The sequence below is a fragment of the Borostomias antarcticus genome (assembly GCF_949987555.1).
Source record: "Borostomias antarcticus genome assembly, chromosome: 11".
Lineage (NCBI taxonomy): Eukaryota > Metazoa > Chordata > Actinopteri > Stomiiformes > Stomiidae > Borostomias > Borostomias antarcticus.
The window spans coordinates 25,370,695-25,393,194 of NC_140244.1; the positions used below are offsets into that span (position 1 = coordinate 25,370,695).

The following is a 22,500-nucleotide window of genomic DNA, read 5'->3' on the forward strand; positions in this document are numbered from 1 at the left end:
TATTAATTTTATCGGGGGTGGTGAGAAGCTTGTGTAGTTGAAGGATTATTTTTTGGGGGAATTAGCTGTCGGATTGGGTTCATACATAACGTAGGCTGGTACTGACCTGGTTAGCTATGAGAGGCAGGATCCCAGCCGACTGATGCACCCTTCCCACCCCGCAACAGAGGGTTTATCAGCCGGGCTGGGATTCCATCTCTCACCATAAACTAGCAACTGTGTGAACTTGAGCTAATGCTAATTAGCTAGCTTGATCATAAATTACTGAAACTGCATAATTACCACACATATAAACATAAAAGTGCTGATAGCGAGTTCATAACGAACATCTGCTTAAAAATATTTTTTTTCCCCCCAAACAGATTTAGCTATAATGTCCTCAGGATGTTTAAGCTAGGTTGCCGAATTACTGTCGCCTCAACATCCACCATTTTTGTTGATAAATTATTGACCAGAAACTACACGTGACATACAGTGTACCCTCTCGATTTGGGGGGTAATTACCGGAGTTTGTAGTACGTACTATATAGTACACCAGATGTAGTTTGGACAATGTTGTGTGTACTACATCTGGTGTACTGTATACTATGTGCTACATACTTAGTAGGTACGTAGTACTTAGTACATGCTGTATGGACATTCGGACACAATCATTGCCCCCAGAAATTCAGTCCAGAGGTTGCCAAGTGTAGCCAAGCCTCACCTGAAGAAAAGCCTCAGAGCAAGCACAGTGCCATGTTCAGATTTATAACACATCTATTATTCATTAATAGCTCTTAAAGAGGCACACAGCTCTCATAACCATCACTATGACCAAAGAACTGTGTTTCCCCCCCCCCTCCTCTCTCACTCTCTCTCACGGTGAACACACAGTTGTTACCTCTAGGCCTTTGCAGTAGAACAGACTAGAAGCAGGATTACAGAAATGTGTTTATGCTGGCATGATTCTGTTCATACTTGATAAGATGTAGATCAGACCATCTCTCCCACATACAACCACAGGACTGATCACAGCTGCTCAAGGATTCCAGAACAGCTTCTTCTCCATTTCTAAGAGAGGCGACGGCCAAATGACCTGCAGGAATTGATCGCCGAATCGTTATCACCAGTCCAATCCATTCACATCCCAACAAGTAGTTAGAAGAGTCGTATTTAGAATTGGTTATTTCTCCCCTCGTCTCCCTTTATCCTCTCTCTCTTTCCTCTCTCTCTCTCTCTCTCTCTCTCTCTCTCTCTCTCTCTCTCTCTCCCTCACTCTCTGTCTGTCTTTCCCCCTGTCAAATTCCCTGAGCAGAGTGGGCGCACCCTGTCTTATCAGGGTTGATCCATAATCTGGAACTTAACCTGCCCCGGAGCAGGTTAGCTCGGCAGCATAAGTTACCATGGCGATATAGCACGATGAAAAGTGACGTTATTGCATTAACCCTGTAATCCTGTTTCGTAGTACAGGGCCCTGGTCTTCCTGTGAGAGTCTGTCTCTATTGCTGTGCCCACTAAGTCTCTACATAGTTTAGTCAGTGTTTCCCTCAGTGCCAAATTCTCCCCTGTGTTCATTGTTTGGTGTTTTCTATGTAATCGCATAATGCTTGTGCTGAACTCTTTCAGAACGGGTTTCAATTGGAAAAATCTTGCTTTGCCAGAGGCAAAGTTGCCACTCTTCAACCTTGAAAATGTTGAGCCATTTTGAGAGTGTTATTTTTTTTTTATTGCATGCCTTCCTGCTTTATCTTTTAGTTCATTCAAAGCCTGGTTAAAATTACCTTTAGAACTGATGTCGAGTCCCAGGAATGTGTATTGCTTGATGTTTTCAGTTTTGGTTTTCCACAGTGTGAAAACCCCAAAAAGTGTCGCGCTGACAGGCGTTCGTTCTTTAACTGTCTTCAGTTGGGAATATAGACAAATTACGTAACAGAACAGGACATTTAACGGTTTCAGTTATGACAGCAAGCATGCGATGTCGCATTCTGTTGCTCGCGTCGCAAGCAGTTAGGACACGGTGTAAGGCAATCACTGCCCCCACTGCCCCCACACTTCCTTTTACAGTAGCAGGTATTAGACAATAAACATAACATGGGTCCTCTCTCACTTTCCAGGCTGACACCAGCATAGTCTGATATACCAGGTTCTCAATTTCAATTCAATTCTCAATTCAGGTTTTAACCCTGCTTATAGTGGAGCCGAAGGATACGAACGGTTTTACAGCAACGTTGAGTGTTGCCACTATAGTGTCACCTCTCACCTGATCTGGTATGATATAAATTATAGAAAGCACAATAATCAAACCTATACATAGTAAAGCACATATTGTCCCACTCAATCCACACAGGCCTGGTAGCCTGAAGGAATGCCATGGTCCTGGTTGTTCCATCTTCTGCAGGTAGGTTCACCCCGCCACCTCTACTTCTCGTCTTGGTCCTGTTCTGGCTTCTTCTTCTTCTCAGCCAATCGTGTGCTACGTCTCTGACTCTCTGCTTCAGCTGGGCCTGTTTGAAAGAGTGTTTCTCGAGCTCTTCACAGATCGGTTCACTGCGTTCATCTGCTTCTTTCTTCTCACAGGTAGGCTCACTCGTTTGCTCCTTTCTTCCCTCAAGTAGGTTCACCCTGCTCGTCTGCTTCTCTCCCCTCTATCGGTCCCTTGTGCTTCTTGCAGTGAGACGCGTGCACTCAGGTAACTCTCTCCGCTACCTTCACAGCCATGAAGGGGGTCAGCAGCACCTGGTAGAGCCCCCTCCACCTCTCCGAGTTCCACTTGGCTCGGCGGAAGTCCTTGATCAGTACCCAGTCTCCTGGCTGGATATCATGCAGTGGACCCGTGGCTTCCTTTGGCAGCGCCTCTTTCACCTGTCGTCTTATTTGAGATAAAGCAGAGGACATATTGCGACAATAGCATAGCATAGCATCATCACAGTAGATCGAGTCTGGCAATGGTGCCTGGGGTGGACCCATCCCTGCGTCTTCCCATCAGTACCCCGAAGGGGCTCAGTTTTCAGCTCTCTCATTCTCATTTGAGAGCAAGAGATAGAGCTTTTGTCCATGGAAGCCCCATCTCTGCTGAAATTTTTGCTAATTTGTTTTTCAGTGTTGCATTCTCTCTCTCTAAACCCCCCCCGACTGTGAGTGTCAGGAACAATGTGTAGCCATGTTGATACCTAAATACTTACTGATTTGGCGGCATGCCTCTGCTGTGAAATGGCTGCCCCCAATCTATCTTATCCTCTACTTTTCCCATCCTTTTAGACATTCTATCCTCAAACTCAGACAATAACCTCACACAGTTTCCTCCAGGGGAAAACCATAACGTTCCCATAATTTGTGCTCCTTTATTACTTTATCCCCGTAATGCTTCCTCAAATGTATTATTAGAACTATTGAATTTCTCCTTCTCCCTTACTGTTAGTTTTTGACCCATATTGCAACCTCTTTTTTATTTTATTTTATTTAACCTGATAAAACCCTTTTCTTGTTCACTTTGGTCCCGTATTTACCAAAGGTCCTTAATTCCTCAGTTTTCTTCAATACCTCATACAGTATGCATGAGGAGATATAAAACGGAGTTCTCCTCTCCTTGACACCTTGTCTATTATGGCTTTGGTCCTATATCCCTCACTCTCCTTCAACACCACATAGTACCTTGCCTTAAGTCTCCTTTAATACCACATACACAGAGAACTAAGTTCCTATTATCGCTCTGGTCCTGTATGTTACCAGAGGTCCATCCCCCAGTCTCCTTCAATACCACATACACAGAGAACTGAGTTCCTCAAGGGTTCAATCAGGCTAATACCTTTTTTTCCCAACTTCAACCCATGCACCATTCACCCAGAACTATTGAAATGTATGTGATTGTTGAACTGGTTCTTGCCCCGATAATTCTTTTTAGTTGTTTTTGAATTCTGTCCCAGAGGAGGAGGGCACTTGACAGCCGATTCCCTGTCTCTTCGGCCAATTTGTGTTGGCAAGGTTTGAAGATTACTTGTTTTTAGCAATTAGGGTGATCAGTCCAACAAAGTCAGTTGTCCCCGCCACCTCCTGCTGGAAGGAATCCCACTTCTGACACCAATTTTTCATAGAATTTCTTGTTCAGTATGGGTTAAGAAGCAAAACAGTTCACACAGTTACAATAATTTATTTATCCAAGGATAGTTACAAACACTCGAGTGTGGCTTCTTGTCAAGCAACCTGCAGCAAGGCTGGTTAGTTAAGAGACCGCCCTGCATTCCACAATTTAAAGCAGAAGAGTGCAACTCCCCCTTTCCTGCCCACAAATCTGGACTTTCAGGTGTGTGTCCTAACGTTCCTCAGGACATAGACTGCTGGAGCCTGCCCTTTTCATCTCACCCTGATTGCAAAGATTATCAGATTACCAGACCACCTGGGCTACCTTTCTGAACACATTCCACATTCTTTGTAGTCCCAACCCCAAAGATTCCCAGATTACCAGGCCACTTAGGCTACCTGTCCGAAGACATTCCAAACAACCCCAACCCTTTGTCTCCTCATTGTGACATCTTCAACATTAAACATTACACACGGTCCATTGTCCAGAACTAATTTTTACCCTTATAACACACACATCTCCTTGTATGATAAAAATGAAGACATTCATGTGTGCTAGTTTGCGTCCATACCATGTCTTTGTAGGGGTGACAATAGCTCAGGAGGTAGAGTAGCCATCTGGGAATCGGAAGGTCCCAAAATGAAACGCCTCAGAACAGTACAATAATTCATAAAACAATTTCTAATGTGTTTGATTTCTTCAGATATATTGTTAGAGTACAGTGCACAAATATACAGTACTGACTAAACACAAACACTGCTGATGTTTCTCCCTCTTCTTGCTTTTGTAAGGTTAAACCCAGACTATATACTCTATGACGATTAATTCATGTGGGATTGCCTCAACAGCCACTTGCAAACACTGTGTAGTGTTTTGCAAAGAGCGTGAGGCTGAGCATGTGCTTATAGTTGTGCAGATCTGGGCTGAGGTTTTGCTCCAAGAGTGTCCATTTTCACTGTTATTTTGAATTGTAGTCTGTAAGCAAATAAACTGTAAAAAGCTGATGATTGTGACAAATGCACCCATGTTCCTAATGATTCACCTGCAGTAAACATCTAGAGGAGAGAAGAGGAAGTGAGGAGAGGAGCAGCATGCAGGCTCTAATAATGTCTAGCCTGTTGTGCTGCATGACAAACAAAACGTAGTAGTAAAGTAGAATTTACTAGAAGATAATATTGCCCATTGAAAGATGGGGATTTCTCTTCGGCATTGACAGTTGCATAAACCCAGCCATACATGAACATGAAATCATTGTTATATTCAATCACTATACACAGCAAACCAATATCTCAAAAGAAGCTTATAGATCGCCTGAGACACTGAAATAGAGAGAGAGAGAGAAAAAGGGAGAGAGAGAGGGAGAGAGCTGAGAGAAGACAGGTGTGACAGTATAGTGCAATATCAGCCTCTTGAATGCAACTCCTTCCCAGTCCCCCCAGACTATGAGTGTCCTAAACACCTTTGAGTTTGACATTCCCAGTCAGATAGTCTAAACCCAGAGCCACAGCCCAGCGAGGAGCGGAGCATGGCGCGTCAAAACATCTGTGACTACCACACATCTTGGCTGGAGACTAAACACCAACGCCAGCAGGAGCCGGAGCAGCACACTGTGTTACCTCATCACTGATTAGCTGTGTACTGGTACAAAAACCACAAGAACCTACAGTATTACATTAGCAACACCCATAACAGCAATAACACCCACGGTGTGATGGGAGGTTTCTAGGCACCAGAAGGGCCAGTGTACAGTATATAAATGCAGCCCTATCATTAGCTACACTTGGATTGGAAGCTACAGTGGTGCAGTAATAATTCATATGGAGGCTTTACCTGTGGTATATTGTGAATATAATTGCTGTTAACCATATATTCAGTACTTTGTTGAGGCACCTTTAGCAGTTATTACAGCCTCAAGTCTTCTTATGTATGATACTACAAGCTTGGCACACCTGTGTTTGGGGTATTTCTCCCATTCTTCTCTGCAGATCCTCTCAAGCTCTGTCAGGTTAGATGGGGAGCATCGATGCACAGTTATTTTCAGGTCTTTCCAGAGATGTTCAATCAGGTTCAATTCTGGGCTCTGGCTGGGCCACTCAAGGACATTCACAGACTTGTCCCAAAGCCACTCCTTTGTTGTCTTGACTGTGTGCTTAGGGTTGTTGTCCTGTTGGAAGGTAAACCCTCAGCCCAGTCTGAGGTGCTGAGTGTTCTAGAGCAGGTTTTCATCAAGGATCTCTTTGTACTTTGTTCTGTTCATCTTCCCCTTGATCCCGACTCCAATCTTTTTTTTTTCTTTTTTTTTTCCTTAAACGGAAAGACACACACACCAGTGCTCATCACAACAGTGCTCAGCTACTTTTTCCCCTTGTGGCCGCTCCCCATTGCTTTTCATTGCAAAAAGGTTGAGATGATTAAAAAAAAAAGCCCTGCAGTGTGACCAGGGCCTTAATGTTCCATAGTTAACCAGACAGAGTGATTTCTCCAGCACACCGACGAGTTGGCGGGTACACAGGGACGAAAGGTGGGTATTGAGGCTGTAAACAAACACAGATAGAGAGAGGAGGGATAGAGAGACTGCTTCTAATAAAACCTGCTTAAATGACAGCTACTGGCCAGATATATAGGCCTCTATTGTTCCGCCCAAAGAGATTTCTGCTATGGTGAAATGAAAGAAGTGAAAGAAAAAGGAGATGGAGAGGGATAGAATGTGATGGGGATGGAGGGAGAGGATGACCGATAAAGAGAGAGAGAGATTGAAACGCTTATTGCCGCTTATTGCTGAGAAGAAAAGTCAGTGAAGGATGAAGCTTTAGTTAACTTATTATCATTTATACCTGGTAATGGCAGACCTAGTCACCAGACTGAATCTTCCGCCTCCCACCGGAAAGACGGGATCAAATATGTCTTCTCCTGCTGCTCACCAAGCACAGGAGTCCAAAGAAACACATGTATGGCGATTTTTGTGGCCTGTGCACATGTGTTTGATGGATAACGATTGGTGTTCCCACGTGGGACACGGTGCTATATTACGAGCTGAGAAACGGGAAGGTTGGGGCGGATGGGTGGGCATATATAATGTGTGTGCCTTTGGGGCAGGTGACCCACATCAGTCGACTCATTCACAAGTGAGACCCCCAGACAGAACTCTTAAAGTTTCACTTTCACTTTACAATTTGTTTTTCCATGCAAGAGCATGACGTTTTTTTAGCATTTGCATTTCTACCTTATCACCAGGGGATAGTCGCAATCTTTTTGGGTTGGAGAGACCAACAGTCCTGTAACAGTACAAGTCTCAAGAAAAGATAGTGTGTGTGTGTGTGTCTGTGTTTGAAAGAGAGAGAGAGAGCGAGAGAGAGAGAGAGAAAGCTGTGGAGCTGTCGGGGCCTTGCACCGTAGAGGCAGCTTGTCAAAAACGTCTAGTGGAAATTAAACAGAGAGATTGCCTTGGAGAAAAAGACAGAATAAAAAGTGCATTGACAGCTCATTGAGCTCAATGGAAGACTGAATGATGTTTTTCTCATGTTCATTCATTTTATTGTTTTGAATTTGAAAGTTGAATATCATTATGTTAGGCCTAACAGAGGTGGCCTATCGGGTTTGTCATAGAAATTCTTATCTTCAGCCTCGTCCTTTGTTTTACAGTTTCTCTCTACCTCCCTCAACCTTTCACATGCAAAACCCCTAGCTGTGCTAACCTCATTTATTTAAGCAATAAACCACGAGAGGCCGTGTGTTATAGTGATTTTATAACAGCTAGGGGGCGTTGTTAGGCACGACGCGAAGCGGAGCGCTTTCATACTGAAAATGGAATGATATGCGGTCCCAGGTGTGTGTTAAAAAGTATTTTAACACGGCTTCCAGCCAATCAGAATCAAGAACCAGAACTAACCGTTGTATAACAATCAATCAATCAAAGCTTTATTTGTATAGCCCATTTCATACCATTTATAACAGGATGACATCTCCAGGAGGTCGACACACCCCATACTTTCTGTCTGGCCTAGTGTGACCTCACATTGTTCTATTGTCCCTACAAGAAACCTATTCAAGATTTACCGCACTTTCTAATATCACATGTCTGAACTTTTGACCATTGTTGATGATGTCCGCCATTTATTATGACGTGTAAAGATGGGTTAGCCAATCAGATGTCTAGAATCCGTGTATTGCTTGAACATAAGACCGCACAACACCTTTCTGTTTCACTTCTGCTGGGTGAACCACTCTGTGTTTTATCCTGAAGTCCTTTTGCAATCGTATGTTTTCTTAATAAATCAGGCTGAACCTTTTTGAGCGAACCTTGGCAAATCCTTTTTACTTTTGATAGCTAGATCAAATTTATTTCCATTACCGGTTTCTCACAGATATGAAGAGAGAGAGAGAGAGAGAGAGAGAGAGAATGAATCAGTCATACATGAAGCTGAATAGGATTTAATAATTTTCTCTAATCCCCCTCTCCTCCCTCATTCCCTCTCCTTTACTCCTACCCCTTTTATATTCTCTCTATCCCCTTCTATCCCCTTCCCATAATCTACCCCCTCCGCCCCATCCCTGCCCAGCTGTGGAGTGTATGGTGGTCCTCCCGGATCCACATACCTACTGGGACCCGATCTTTGGCACCTGCGTCTTCCTCTTCTCCTTCCTCATCCCTGTGGCCATCATCAGCGTGTGCTACAGCCTGATGGTCAAGCGTCTGCGTAGCGTCCGCATCCTCTCGGGCTCCAAGGAGAAGGACCGCAACCTGCGGCGCATCACGCGCATGGTCCTGGTGGTGGTGGCGGCCTTCGTGGTGTGCTGGACCCCGGTCCAGATCATGGCCCTGGCCCAGTCCCTGGGCTTCAACCTGGGCAGCCTACTCACCGTGGCCCTCATGCACTTCTGCATCGCGCTGGGTTACGTCAACAGCAGCCTGAACCCGGTGCTCTACGCCTTCCTGGACGAGAACTTCAAGAGATGCTTCCGGGAGTTCTGCCACCCGTCTCCGTTCCATATGGACGGCCAGCAGTCGGGGAGGATGAGGAGCATCGCGCGCGACGTGGTGGCTTACAACTGCAAAATGGGAGACGGGACCACCAACCCGGCATGACTAGGCGTGGAGCTGCCCCTGGTGGGACGTGAACCCCAGCCCAACCGGGGGACAGGCAGCTCCAGCACAGAGCTGACTCAGATCACAACCCTCTAGCAGCAGGCGCGCCCCTACCGTCTGGGGCAGGGGCATGGACTGGGGCTGGGGCAGGGGCTTGGGCAGGAGCTGGGCCAGGGACTGGGGCAGGGGCTAGCACTGGGGCAGGGTCTTGGGCAGGAGCTGGCACTGGGGCAGGGGGGTGGGGAAGGGGCTGGGGATATATCTCTAGCATAGAGGAGCTCAAGCTAGGGAAGCAGGGCTGAGGCAGGGACTGGCACTTGAACTGGGGCAGACAATTGGGCTTGGAGCTGGGAAGCTTCCTGGGGCAATCCGGGGCACAGGGGCTTGGACATTACCCACTCCGAGAAGGGTTACCAGTTGGTGGTTAGGTTCTGGAACTGGGGCAACGGAACTACCCTGGCCATAAATAATATCTGCTGGGCATTGAAGCCAGGGGCAGAATAAGGACTGTCATGGGGCAGAAACGGGTGAGGAGGGGCAGATGTAAGGGGAAAGACTGCCACGAATGGGTGGGGTTCAAGGGCAGGGGCACTAGTAATTACCTCCATGGCCTTGGCTAGTTTGGGGGCCAGGACCAGGGCCCTGAACCCCACCATGGTGTAAAGAATGGGGGCAACGCTGGGCCCTCACCATTGGCACTAGGGGACAAGGTCAGGGTGGTTTGTGCTGACTGACCTACTAGGGACAACGGGGCTCTCTTCACAGTGTCTTATAACTGTATCGACATGATCCATGTCTGTACTTGTCTGTATTATGGATAAAGGGGTATTTCACTCCAAAAATGTTTTTCAAAAAATCAGATGCCTTTCTTTGCGATTGTGGTCTAATAAGGACAGATCTGAAACAATTATTTTTGAGTGAAATACTGCTTTAGTATTTCAGGGACAAATCCTGATTTTAGATTTTTTAAATGGTCTTAGATTCAGACTGTACTTAAGGATCTTAAGTTAAGACTGAGCCCAGTGTTGGTAGATGTTATATCATGTTTTATTTATTTAATTGTATTTTTTTTTTTTTTTACATGTTTTTATTTGTATAGATGCAGATGTACTGTCTGTTTCGTGGCTGTGGGAAATGGTATTCCAGTCATGTGTTTTTGTTAAGTTTTCTGTTTTCATTTGTTGCTGAGAGGAACAAATTAAATTACTAAATTCCATTGCCTTAAATACCAAGTAAAGTCTGTTATTGAAGCTGCCCAGCTGGAGTATGTGTTCTAGTCCTCATTGGTGTGTTTACTGTTAGTTTTATACCCCTTATTTTTGTACAAACCCGCTAAAGTGTTGTGCAGGAATGGACTAAGAGCATCTCAAAGACTTGCTTTGGATGAACTCACCGCTAATGTTCTCTGTCTCGCTCACCCTCTGTTAAATATATATATATATATATATATATATATATTTCTTGCTTATGGTCCTGTAAAAAGAAGCAAATATGCTGTATTTTGTATTACAGTGTGTTTTTGTCGCACAGTCTTAAAGTATGATGACTTAAAAAGAGAAAATATTATTGCAGCATTATTATTGCAGCAAAAGAAAATGTGTCTTTGTGATGGTAGTCTGTATATAATTGCTATATATAAATATTTATTCATTTATATATATATATATATATATATACACACACATACACACACATACATATTAGTATATTATTATATATTATAAAGTTATGTAAATGTGTATTTATCGTGACAGTCGTCCAAGTCACCCGACTTGTCTTTCTCTTTGGTAATCTTGTTGGTGTAATCTCCCTGTATTGTTCTCTTTGTGTATGTGGTATGACACAGGGAGAACCTTTTTATTAGTTTACATGAACAGACCAGTTGAATGTCTATAGAAAACCTAATCGAAAAGCCAAATCTAGCAAAAATTTCATTATTTTCTAAATAAAAATAATAATAATAATAAGAAGAAGTAGTGCAAAGCAGTGTTTCTGCTGCATCCATGCTTAATAAAGGCTCATGGTGTTTCCTTGCTTGCATTTCCTCACCAGTATCTGCGTACTTCTATTAGTATAATGCTAGTGTGCTGTTTATGCTAGGAACATTTGCTGTAGCTTGAATTTTAAATGGTATATTTTTCTCTCAGCATATGAATAAAGTGCAGTAAAGGACACTTGTCTGGGTCTGCTGTGATTCTTTTGTCATCAGAAAGCTGAAAGGCTGACATGGTCAAAATGTTAGCATTTTGTCTAACAATAAAAATGGTTAAAATATAAGGTTTATTTTTTTACATTATATACAGACTACTGTAGCTGAATAGAGATGGGATTCACGAAGGCACGTCTTCTGATAGTACCTGTGGGACATAAAGCATCTGAAATTCAACCTTAATTATGTTCAGCTTTTATCTTGGTATCACCAACCGCACATTCATTCGGTGTGTGATGACTATCAGTTTGATTGCAACTGAATTTCATCTAGCTACCTTGTGTCTTTGTGTGAAGCACTAGACATCATCACAGCAAACCCTACTCTCGGAGCGAGGGATAAAGAGGCTATTCAACCCGACATTGCTGCCGCATAATAAGGCCCAGCACATAAGAAAAAGGGATGAAGAGAGGAGAGGAACAAAATGGAGAACTAATGGGAAGCCAAGAGGAAAGAAGGAGGAGGAGGAGGAGAAGACAGAGGAGAAAATAGCAAAGAGAAGGGCAGAGAGCTTCCGTAGGCCCGAGCGATATGATGCCTCGTCATCTGTTGAATCTTTAACATCAATATTTGATATATTATGCAGTTTTTCAGTTGCCATGGCAATGTTTCATATAGAATCCATAGGTGCCCCACTCCCCCCTCTCTCTCTCTCTCTCTCTCTCTATCTCTCCCTCCCTCCCCTTTCTCCCTCTGAGGGAAACTCAACACATTAGCCGTCTAATTTTAGCAAATATGGTGCTTTTAGATTAGATTTGCACTAGCAGATGTTCAACAGAGAAATATATTTTCAACGAGGGATCAGTTCAGTTAGTCAGTTCTGTCAACCATCTTAAGCATGTGACTCCTGAAGTAGCAGAGCAGCAACAGGGCTCATCCAACTAACAGCTGTTACCAAGCCGCTGGTAATCCAGTGGGCTTGCCCATCACTTTTTCCACATTTTGATACAGCCTAATTTAAAAATGGATTTCATTCATCAATCTTCACACAATACTACGGAGCCCCTGAAGTGTCATGGGAGGAAAGGAAATACATTTAAAAAATGTCAAGGTTGAAAAAAAACAAAAAAACTTGTCCCTCTTTCTGTTGAAGGAATGATTGCAAATGCAAATTAAGGTAAAACCATTTTTGAGAATGTGATGTTGCAAATGTGCTGTATAGGGTACAGAATATGATGGATGTGATTGAAAATAATGATATTGAGAATATAACAAATGAATGATGTAAAGGATGTGATATTGAAAATGTGATGTGATACTGAAAAGATTTGTGATATTTAAAATATGATGAATGTCTGATGTGAAGTATGGTGGACCCCAGGAAGTCTAGCTGGTGCCATTGGCATCAGTTATTGGAGATAATTTTAAATAAATAAATAATTCCTGGTGGTTCCAAACTTCTTCCATTCACGGATGATGGAGACCAATGGAGACTCTGCTCATTGGGACCTTCAATGCTGCAGAACTTTCTTTGAACCCTTCCCCAGATCTGTGCCTTGATACAGTCCTGCTTCAGAGGTCTACAGACAATAGGCTCTTTGCACAAGCTCCACTACTTCCACTCCACTACTTGAAATTCTACAGGCATATTTATTTCCTGTCCTATACCATTGGATGGAAGTGATTAATCAGGTGTGATCAGGTGTGCCGCACACCTGATTAATCACTTCCATCCAATGGTATAGGACAGGAAATAAGGATGTCTGTAGAATTTGAGGAAGTAGTGGCGCTTGTGCAAAGAGCCTATTCCTTTGACTTCATGGCTTTGTTTGTGCCCAGACATGCACTGTCAACTGTGGGACCTTATATAGACAGGTGCGTGCCTTTCCAAATCATGTCCAATCAATTGAATTTACCACAGGTGCACTTCAATCAAGTTGTAGAAACATCTCAAGGATGATCAGTGGAAACAAGATGCACCTGAGCTCGATTTTGACTGTCATAGCAATCAATCTCTCTCTCACTGAATCCTAATCTGAGTGCGCAAACCACCCTTGCGGCCCCGCACACTTGCGGCCTGAGGCCTGAGCACTTCATGGACGTCAGCTGGAAGGGCCAGAGGGTGCAGGGCCGTGAATTAAATGGGACAGCACTTCCAGCGGCGTGCCAACGATTCCCAAGCCAGTTTAGCTCAATGCCCCTCCCACTTCGTTTTCATTGGCTGCCGCGTCCCTCCACGCAGACGCTGCTCTGGCACGCTCCTCAGCTCCACTCGGTTCTGCAAATTGACGTCTGTTTTAATTTAATAATAATTTAAAATTGATGTTGGGTGGGATATGTTTGCAGCATGTGGATTTAAAGATAAATGTTGTGTTATCGGCAAATGGCTTCATTTATGTGTGATGCACTCGGATCATGACTCGGATGCACTCAAGCACTGTGTCACATGAGACGCAGTGGACTGTGGGTTAAAGTGCGCAAAATGGCGGCAGTGGCGCACTTGTGGACCTAGCAATTCCGTTTTGGGACGACCCTGAACCCTTGTGGACTTGGCGGGAACACACATGTAAGGCCACAAGGCCGTGAGTGCTCTGCACTTTCGCCTATGCGCGATTTGGGATTCAGCTTCTTTCTCTCTCTCTCTCTCTCTCTCTCTCTCTCTCTCTCACACACGCAAACACACACTAACTCCTTCACATGTACTTTCATTTTGTTCAAAATTCACTCCTGGCACTCCAGAAAAGAGCTGCTCTTTCCTCCCACAGAGCCGCTTTTTACTCGGGGCCACTTTGCTGGGATTGAGCCTCTCAGAACCAGGCCGGCAGTGTGCGTTACTGTGGTTGAGGTCAGTAAAGTAGACCGAAGAGTGATTTCGCTCTCCTCACAGGCTGGTAATGACGGCTGTGGGCGCAGCAAGGTCGTTTTACAAATCGTCGGGGGTGACAAACAGAAAGTTCAGCCGCCATTTCCATCTGTAGGGACTTTGCCGGTTCGCCCACTCGGGTGGGTGAGTGATTCACCAGTCTGACAGCCTGTCTGGCGGGAAGAAGACCAGGGGGAGAGCAGAAGAGACGAGACAGGAGTTCAGGAGACACACACACGGACACACAGCCAGGAATGCGCCACAGGACGCCATGTCCCATCCCGCGCCTTGCCCCTCCCACTGGGAGGAGTCGGTCAGGGAACAGAGCGTCCCAACGGGTCACGGCACGCTGTAAATGGACATGCGGCGAGACTGAAATGATTGCTTGCGTGAAGAGAAAGCATAAAATACAAGTGAGAAAGGTGAGTCAGAGATGGCGTATTACAGCCTAATGCATTTCAGGGACAGAGTGGGCAACGGCAGAGGACGATGCTGTCACACTCCCTGGCTGCTAAACATGCCCCTGCATGTCTTCAGCCCGTCTGTCTCTAGGTGTCCACAACACACCACAACAAGTCCACACAGGCACACAGGACACATGACGTTGACATAGAACAGTAGATGTCCAGGGGGCGTTTTCTCACCTGTAAGTCCGTTCTACTTCACTAATTTGGTTCGGACCAGATTCGAAAATGTACACATTATTTAATTTTTGAGCTGGTTCGGTCGCTTTCACACCTATTCTTGGGTTCTTGTCCGGACCAATTGATGAGTTGGTGAAGCGAACCAAAATGGATGCTCATTTCACTTATTGGTCAGATGTGTCGGAGGCGGGAGCGCCCAAACTGCTATTGGTCCTCTGCACTCCAGGTCTGTCCACGGTTCATCTTTGCGGAAGTGTTCGCCCCACAATGCACTAGGCAGCTAGCTACGGGAGCTGGTATAATCCAACAATGTGTATTTTCTTTCTCGAGTTTGGTCAAATCGAGGTCGGTTCATGTTCTCACTACATAAGGACCGTCCCAGAGTTCACTTCAATCAATCAATCAATCAATCAATCAATCAATCAATCAATCAATCAATCAATCAATCAATCAATCAATCAATATACCCAGAGGCAACACAATGCACTTTACAGAGAACAAGGGAGGTGGGCATACAACCCACCCCTACATATTCCAGAGGGAAGCAAAAAAACAGTATCACCCGGGGGCCAGATAAGTGAGCTGTAAAAACTCTTCCCTGACCCCTCTCAACAAGGCGATCGAGCAAGCTCCTGGAGTATGTTTGTCTACCGGCTAAGAACATTTATAAAGCAATACATTACATTAAATTACATTTTCAGAGTAAGAGAGGCTAAAAAACATCATAGGAGAGACATGGCAAATACTGGTGTGTGTTTGCCATGGCCCAGACCTAAAGCCGGAAGTGGGCTGGTGTATGTCTGTGTGTACGTGTGTGTGTGTTAACTAAATGCTACGACATCCACAGCAGACACAGGGGTATCTATCAGACTCAGGGAGGTCTGCTGGTGACAGTGGTGCATCCACTGGACCTGGTTAGAAGATAGGAGGGAGAGAGAAAGGCACTAGAGGGGAGGCAGAACAGGGTTAGTAGCACACAGAGCCATAAAAGCAACACTGATATTAAAACAGGCAACCTGGAGCAAGCTCCTGGAATATATTTGTCTAACGGCTAAGAACATTTATAGAGCAATAAATTACATTAAATTACATTTTCAGAGCAAGAAAGGCTAAGAGCATCAGGTCCAGGCATAATGCCGGGCTCACACTACAGGATATTTAAAATCCTAACCAATTTCGAAATCGGGTTACATCACGCACATAAGGAGAATCTTAACAGATATTCTTCTTGCGCATCTCAAACAAGCACACACAGCAAGATTTGAATATAATGTCTCATCACACACTACAGGATCTTATCGTGCCCGAGGGAGCAACGAACCACTGGTCTCGCCGTCTCACTCGTAAAGTCGGGACGTAATAATCTTAAATATCAATATGTTTGATATTATCGGGGCCGCCCCGATGGGTCTGCGAGCCGATCGGGAGGTTTAAGATTGGATCTGTAAACCCCTCACATTACAAGATCATCTGGGCCCCGACCAACGTTCCAGACCAGATTTCTCCTCCAATTGTCGGGAGGGGTAAATCGGGGATAAATCGGCCCAAAGATCCTGTAGTCTGAGCCCGGCATAAACCTGATGTGGACTGATGTGTGTCTGTGTGTACGTGTGTGTGTGTTAACTAAATACTACAACATCCACAGCTGACACAGGGGTATCAATCGAACTCAGGGTGGTCTGCGGGCGACAGTGGGGCATCCACTGGACCTGGTTAGAAGGTAGGAGGGAGAGAGAGAGGCACTAGGGGAGGCAGAACGGTTAGTAGCACACTGAGCCATTGAAGCAACACAGATGTCAGAACAGAACAAGCCAGTTTCAGGGTAACCAGCTTCTGTACACTACTTGATATACATACAGTGCATAGCAGGAAATACACCAATGTATACAGAGGATTCACAGGTAGGTTTGAGGCTGCCTTTCTGTGTCTCAAGGTCCTGGCTTGTGATTGTAGGCTAGTTTGAAAAGGTACGTCTTGAGATCTCGCTTGAAGACCTCCGTTGTTTCGGCCCTTCTTAGGCACTCCGGCAGGGTGTTCCAGAGGTTGGGGGCATAGAAACTAAAAGATGCCTCTCCGTGTGTCTTGGTCCTGGCTTTTGGAACTGTTAAAAGGTCAGTACCTGAGGATCTGAGTGGTCTGTTGGGCATGTACCTAATAAGCATGTCTGAAATGTATTCTGGTGCGTGACTGTGGAGAGATTTATAGACTAGTAATAGTATTTTAAAGTCTATTCTAGAGTTGACAGGTAACCAGTGTAGTGATTTTAAGGCTGGTGTGATGTGTGCCCTTCGTCTAGTCTTAGTGAGGACTCATGCTGCAGCATTCTGTATCATTTGTAGCTTAGAGATTGCTTTCTTTGGTAGGCCTGATAGTAGAGCATTGCAGTAGTCCAGCCTGCTTGTGATGAAAGCATGCATTAGTCTTTCGGTGTCAGCCTGAGAGAGAAAGGGTTGCACCATGGCAATGTTCCTTAGGTGGTAAAAAGATGTCTTTGTAATAGTCAAGTATGACACCTAGGTTTTTAGCCTGGCATTTGGTGTCAATTTCCAGAGTTTTTAAATGTATAGATAGTTTCGCTTTCAGCTTTTTCTCCAATGATCAGTACTTCTGTTTTGTCCTGGTTTAGTTGGAGGAAATTATGTGACATCCATACATTTATATCCATAATACACTTGACAAGGCAGTCAACCAAGCTGTAGTTACTGGGTGTGACAGAAATATAGAGTTGGTCCAGGAGGATGAGAATAGAGAGCTCTTTGGAGTCAGCATTAATTCTGAGGTCATTTACAACTTTGACTAAGGCAGTTGGGACCAGACCGAGACCACCTCTTCGGGGAGGTCTTGGTACGGTCGTTCTGGTGCTCACCCGAGTGTGATGGCTGCATTCACACCTGCCCAAACAAAACGCACCAAGGGAAAGCAAACTCTGGTAAGGTTTAACCAAATGTTATTTTTATTTTATTTATTTAATCTTTATAATCATTAAGAACAAATTCTTATTTACAGTGATGGCCTGGCAAAAAGCACAAGCTTCTTGAGGGAGGGGGGAAAGGGGGCTGGGAATTAAAAAATCAAGTTAAAGGACAACGGCCACAACCACACAGCACACAACCACAACAGCACAGACACACAGCACACAACCACAACAGCACAGACACACAGCACACAACCACAACAGCACAGACACACAGCACACAACCACAACAGCACAGACACACAGCACACAACCACAACAGCACAGACACACAGCACACAACCACAACAGCACAGACACACAGCACACAACCACAACAGTACAGACAGACAGCATAGAAAGGCAACAGTACAGACACACAACACACAACCACAACAGTACAGACACAGAATAGAAAGGCAACAGCAGACATCCAAACATAAAACCATGCACTACTTGCAGCACACATATCAAGCACAACACAGACAGGCAGGTTCCATACATCACACATCAGGCGCAACACAGAACAGTAGTAGTAAAACGCAAGCATTATGACAGGCAGGTAAACTAAACAAGGCCGATGTGAACGCACTCCAACACGCTCGAATAGAAAAACATTCCCTCCTCTTGTGATCTCCCTCTCCCTCTCTCTCCTGCCTTCACCTGTCCCCCCTCACTGCCTGTCTGTAAACAAGATCTACTTACAGAGCCACTTACAGAAGAGCGAGTCCGAAGGCTATTATGCTCTCTGCTGTAATACCCAGGAGTACCTTGAAGAAACACACCGTAAACACCGGCGCGTGGGAAGCAACGTGAGACCATCCTAACATGACGATACCACGTACCCCAAGGCACGAGTATTTATGAGGATCAACACCAGTAATAACATTGCAGCTTGTAGGCTACAACATCCCCAATCCCGCCCCACAACTCCCCCTGACTAGTTCTACAGCAGCAGGACCCCACAGTGGCAGAAGCTGTCCTTCGGTCACCTTGGCACACGCTAGACGTCATCCTGCACTGGCACGGTCGTCCAGGGAGGCGGGGAGTCGGCTTCCCCGCTGGCGGACCAGACTCTGATCTTATCTCAGGGTCTCCACAGATGGAGGACAGGGAGGGGGGATATATACACGGAACATGTAGAACTACAGTTATGTATACATATGCAGTATGTATACACTATATATATACATATGCATACAGTATACAGTGTATATATATATATATAGATATATAGATATATACACACACACACACACACACACACAAAAACACACACACACACACACACACATATATACATGTGTATAGAGGTGTGGGTATAGAGTGAGAACAAGGAAAGAGAGGGATATCTTGGCTTTGGCTCCACTCTGCTGCTCTCTTTCAATTCATCTCTCTCTCTCTCTCTCTCTCTCTCTCTGTGTCTCTCTCTCTCTCTCTCTCTCTCTCTCTGTGTCTCTATCTCTCTCTCTCTCTCTCTGTGTGTCTCTATCTCTCTCTCTCTCTCTATCTCTCTGTGTCTCTCTCTCTCTCTGTGTCTCTCTCTCTCTCTGTGTCTCTATCTCTCTCTCTCTCTCTATCTCTCTGTGTCTCTCTCTCTCTCTCTGTCTCTAAACAGCAGAGGGCTAGAGCGAGCGTATTGCAGTGTTGCACTGTTACTCTTACCTCTCTCAGGGTTCTTACACCTTTTCCAAAGTGAAATTCAAGCACCTTTCAAGCTTTTTCCAGATGCAGTTTCTGTTTTTTCCAGCACCAAACGCAGCTGTGGTAAATTAAATATTTACTCAAAATGATAATTACACTTCGTCACACACTTCACACTTCATCACATTAAATCGGATGTTAATGTGCTATAAACAAAAGACTAGATAAAGCAATCACTTCAAACAACCAACAGACAAACCTTCAATTTCAATAAAGACTTGACTAAAAATGTGTATTGTGCAGTTGCATATTCCATAAATTAACATGCCATAATTGACACACAATACTAGTACTAATGTATCAACTCCCTCCCGAAAATCGACCATCATTAGCCTGTGAATTCGCCAAGTGGGACGTTATGCAGTGATGCATAGCCTAGCCTAGCATAGCCCAGTCATCCATTCCTTTCCATGTATTTCAAAACACTAACACTACCACAGTGACTAAGACAGCTTCTATTTGTCTTCATCAAGCCAGCTGTCATTAAAACAGCAACCTCCCGGCAGGTTGTAGGCCTTGTCTGTCTGTCCAACCCGCCGTCATCAGACGCCACATAAAAAAAAACACTACGGATCACAAGTCCAGCCAAGCCACATCACGTACGATGATCGAGATGACTCGCCTTCATTATGTGTGAAAGACATTAGGAGAAAAAAGGTCTCTGATATTTTATTTGTAAAACACAAATTGTGTTATTTATGAAAGTAGTCTAGTTATTACAGTTTCAAGGAGTTTCCAGTACTTTAGAAATAATTCAAGCACTTTTCAAACCTAGAAAACAGCACATTGAAATTCAAGCATTTTCAAGGATTTCCAGCACCTGTAGGCACCCTGCACTCTTCGTTCTTATCCTCTCTCATCAACATTCATATTTTGTAAACACTTCCTATAAAATATATGCTACCCTCCTCCCTGCTGCCTCCATGTATGACAAGTAATACAACCTTTTCATGGCCCTCTCTTTTTCTCCTCACACCGTCCTCAAGGAGGAGGTTAAGAGTTCTGATGTGTGTATTTTATTTATCCATGGCTGAGAGTGTTCGTGGAGCATCGTTGACGTCATGGACGTCTGCAACGGTTGCATTAACCCCTTCCTCACACCCCTTCCTCACACCCCCTTCCTCACACCCCCTTCCTCACACTCTCAGAAGCCCAGGTCTGGTGTAGGCTACGGTAAGACTGAGCTACTTTAAAAAGCCTGAGGCCTCATTGATCAATGTTGAGTAGATTCTATTCTAAAATATTACTGACAAACGTCCGCACGCATAGAAAAAGTGTGATTCTATGATCATATGAACGCCATATGCATGCACGGTGGTAGATCATTTTTGATAAATACAGTACAAATTATTCTCAAGCCCAATGCTTGTGCATGACCTGTTTGCATTTCAAAATGCCCCTAGTTAACCATCTGGTCAAAACAATTGCTTTAAAGGAGTAATATCGTGGTTTTCCCTTTTTCTGGGTTTTTATATGCTATTTTCACTAGATGGCATTGAAGAAACATGATTAAAGTCCTCTCTAAGGTTTAAGAGAAATAGCAATGACCAGTTTCTCTTCCTGTTTTCACCCGGTTTAGAAAATCCCCAATTTATAACCATGCCCCAAATTCATGAGTCACTCGGGATAACCACGCCCCTAAAGGAATCTGCCATATCAACGCCCCCTAAATAAATCTCTCTGAACAGCGTCATTTAGAGAGAGAGTTGCGACACTGATCTCTGTATATCTTAGCACATTCAAACCTACCCTTACTGTTTGCCCCCAGCCTTGTCATCACTCCACCAGTCTCTCCATCTCTTCACCAGCCTCTCTATCACTTCTCAGTCTCTCCATCACTCCACTAGTCTCTCCATCACTCTACCAGTCTCTCCATCACTCCACCATAACATTACTTTGTTATGCTGTCTTGAATTTACAGTCCCGACTCTAAACAGCATGGCACACACACACACACACCCACACAGTTCTGAATTGCCTAGTATCAACCTAGTGGTGCAAAAACATGTATCTTTTAGCTTGTTTAGTGGGGATATGGATGTTTGAGTGTAGTATGAGTTGAGATAAAATTGAATATTGAAGTGTGTTTTTGTATGCTAGGAAGGTGGTGGCAGGTCCAACTCTGCCTTTGAAGACGTGTGGAGCAGCGACAAAGACTGATGGTTGTGTACCTTAGTATTTAACTTCACTACTCACGGGGCCCAACTAGGGGCCTCAGAGCACATCCTGAGTGATGCTGGTCCTACTGTAGACAAGGACTTTGAATGAAGAAAAGCAATGTATGAACACTATTGTTGGTGTTATATAGTAGGTCTACTGTGCATCATCAAAACATAGTGATAGTTGACATTGTCCAGGGAAATTCTCAAATTGCTATAGTAAGTAAATAATGTTTTGGAATGACCTGTACACTGAGCTGACAAAAGAAATGTCTGACATCTGGAAGGCCACAACTCCTTGCGGCGGTAACATCTCCGGCGAATTCACATTGGAGGAGTTTGCTGCTGTCCTCCAGCATGTAAAGCCAGGGAAAGCTCCGGGGCCTGATTCTATTTGCAGGAGCTTATACTCCATGCGGCGCCTGCCTTGAAGTCCTGGTTAAGAGCGTTCCTCTCTTCCTGCTGCCAACTCAAGATCCCCACAATCTGGAGAAGAGCCCTAGTTGTCACGATCCCTAAGCCGAACAAGCCTGAAGGGGACCCCAAGAGTTACCGTCCCATCTCTCTGATATGTATCCCCTTCAAGATCCTCGAGCGTCTCATCTATTCCCGCGTCGAACCCATCATCGACCCGCTGCTCCCACAGGAGCAGGCCGAGTTCCGACGCGGGAGATGGACCATAGATCAAGTCCCTCTGATGACTCAAGACATCGAGGACAGCTTCTTGGCTTAAAAGAAGGCCGGAGCCGTTATAGACTTGACGGCTGCCTACGACACCGTATGGCACCGCGGCCTCACCTGCAAGCTGCTCCGCCTGCTGCCGGACAGACACATGGTCAGCATGATCATGGAGCTTGTCCGAAACCGCACCTTCACCCGCACCAC

General features: G+C 44.7%; 2 protein-coding genes across 2 annotated transcripts in view; one reads left to right on the plus strand and one right to left on the minus strand.

Moving 5' to 3' along the window:
- The window catches only part of oprl1 (opiate receptor-like 1), a gene marked incomplete at both ends in the record, with an annotated part of 32,710 nt that extends 23,567 nt beyond the window's left edge, over positions 1–9,143 (plus strand). The window contains one exon of the mRNA XM_084445945.1: positions 8,617–9,143. Within this exon, the coding sequence (XP_084302071.1) occupies positions 8,617–9,143 (527 nt within the window). The remainder of the gene's footprint in view (positions 1–8,616) is intronic.
- Positions 1–22,500, minus strand: part of rps21 (ribosomal protein S21) — a gene marked incomplete at its 3' end in the record, with an annotated part of 454,986 nt that overhangs the window by 255,666 nt on the left and 176,820 nt on the right. The gene's annotated exons all lie outside the window — the stretch shown is intronic.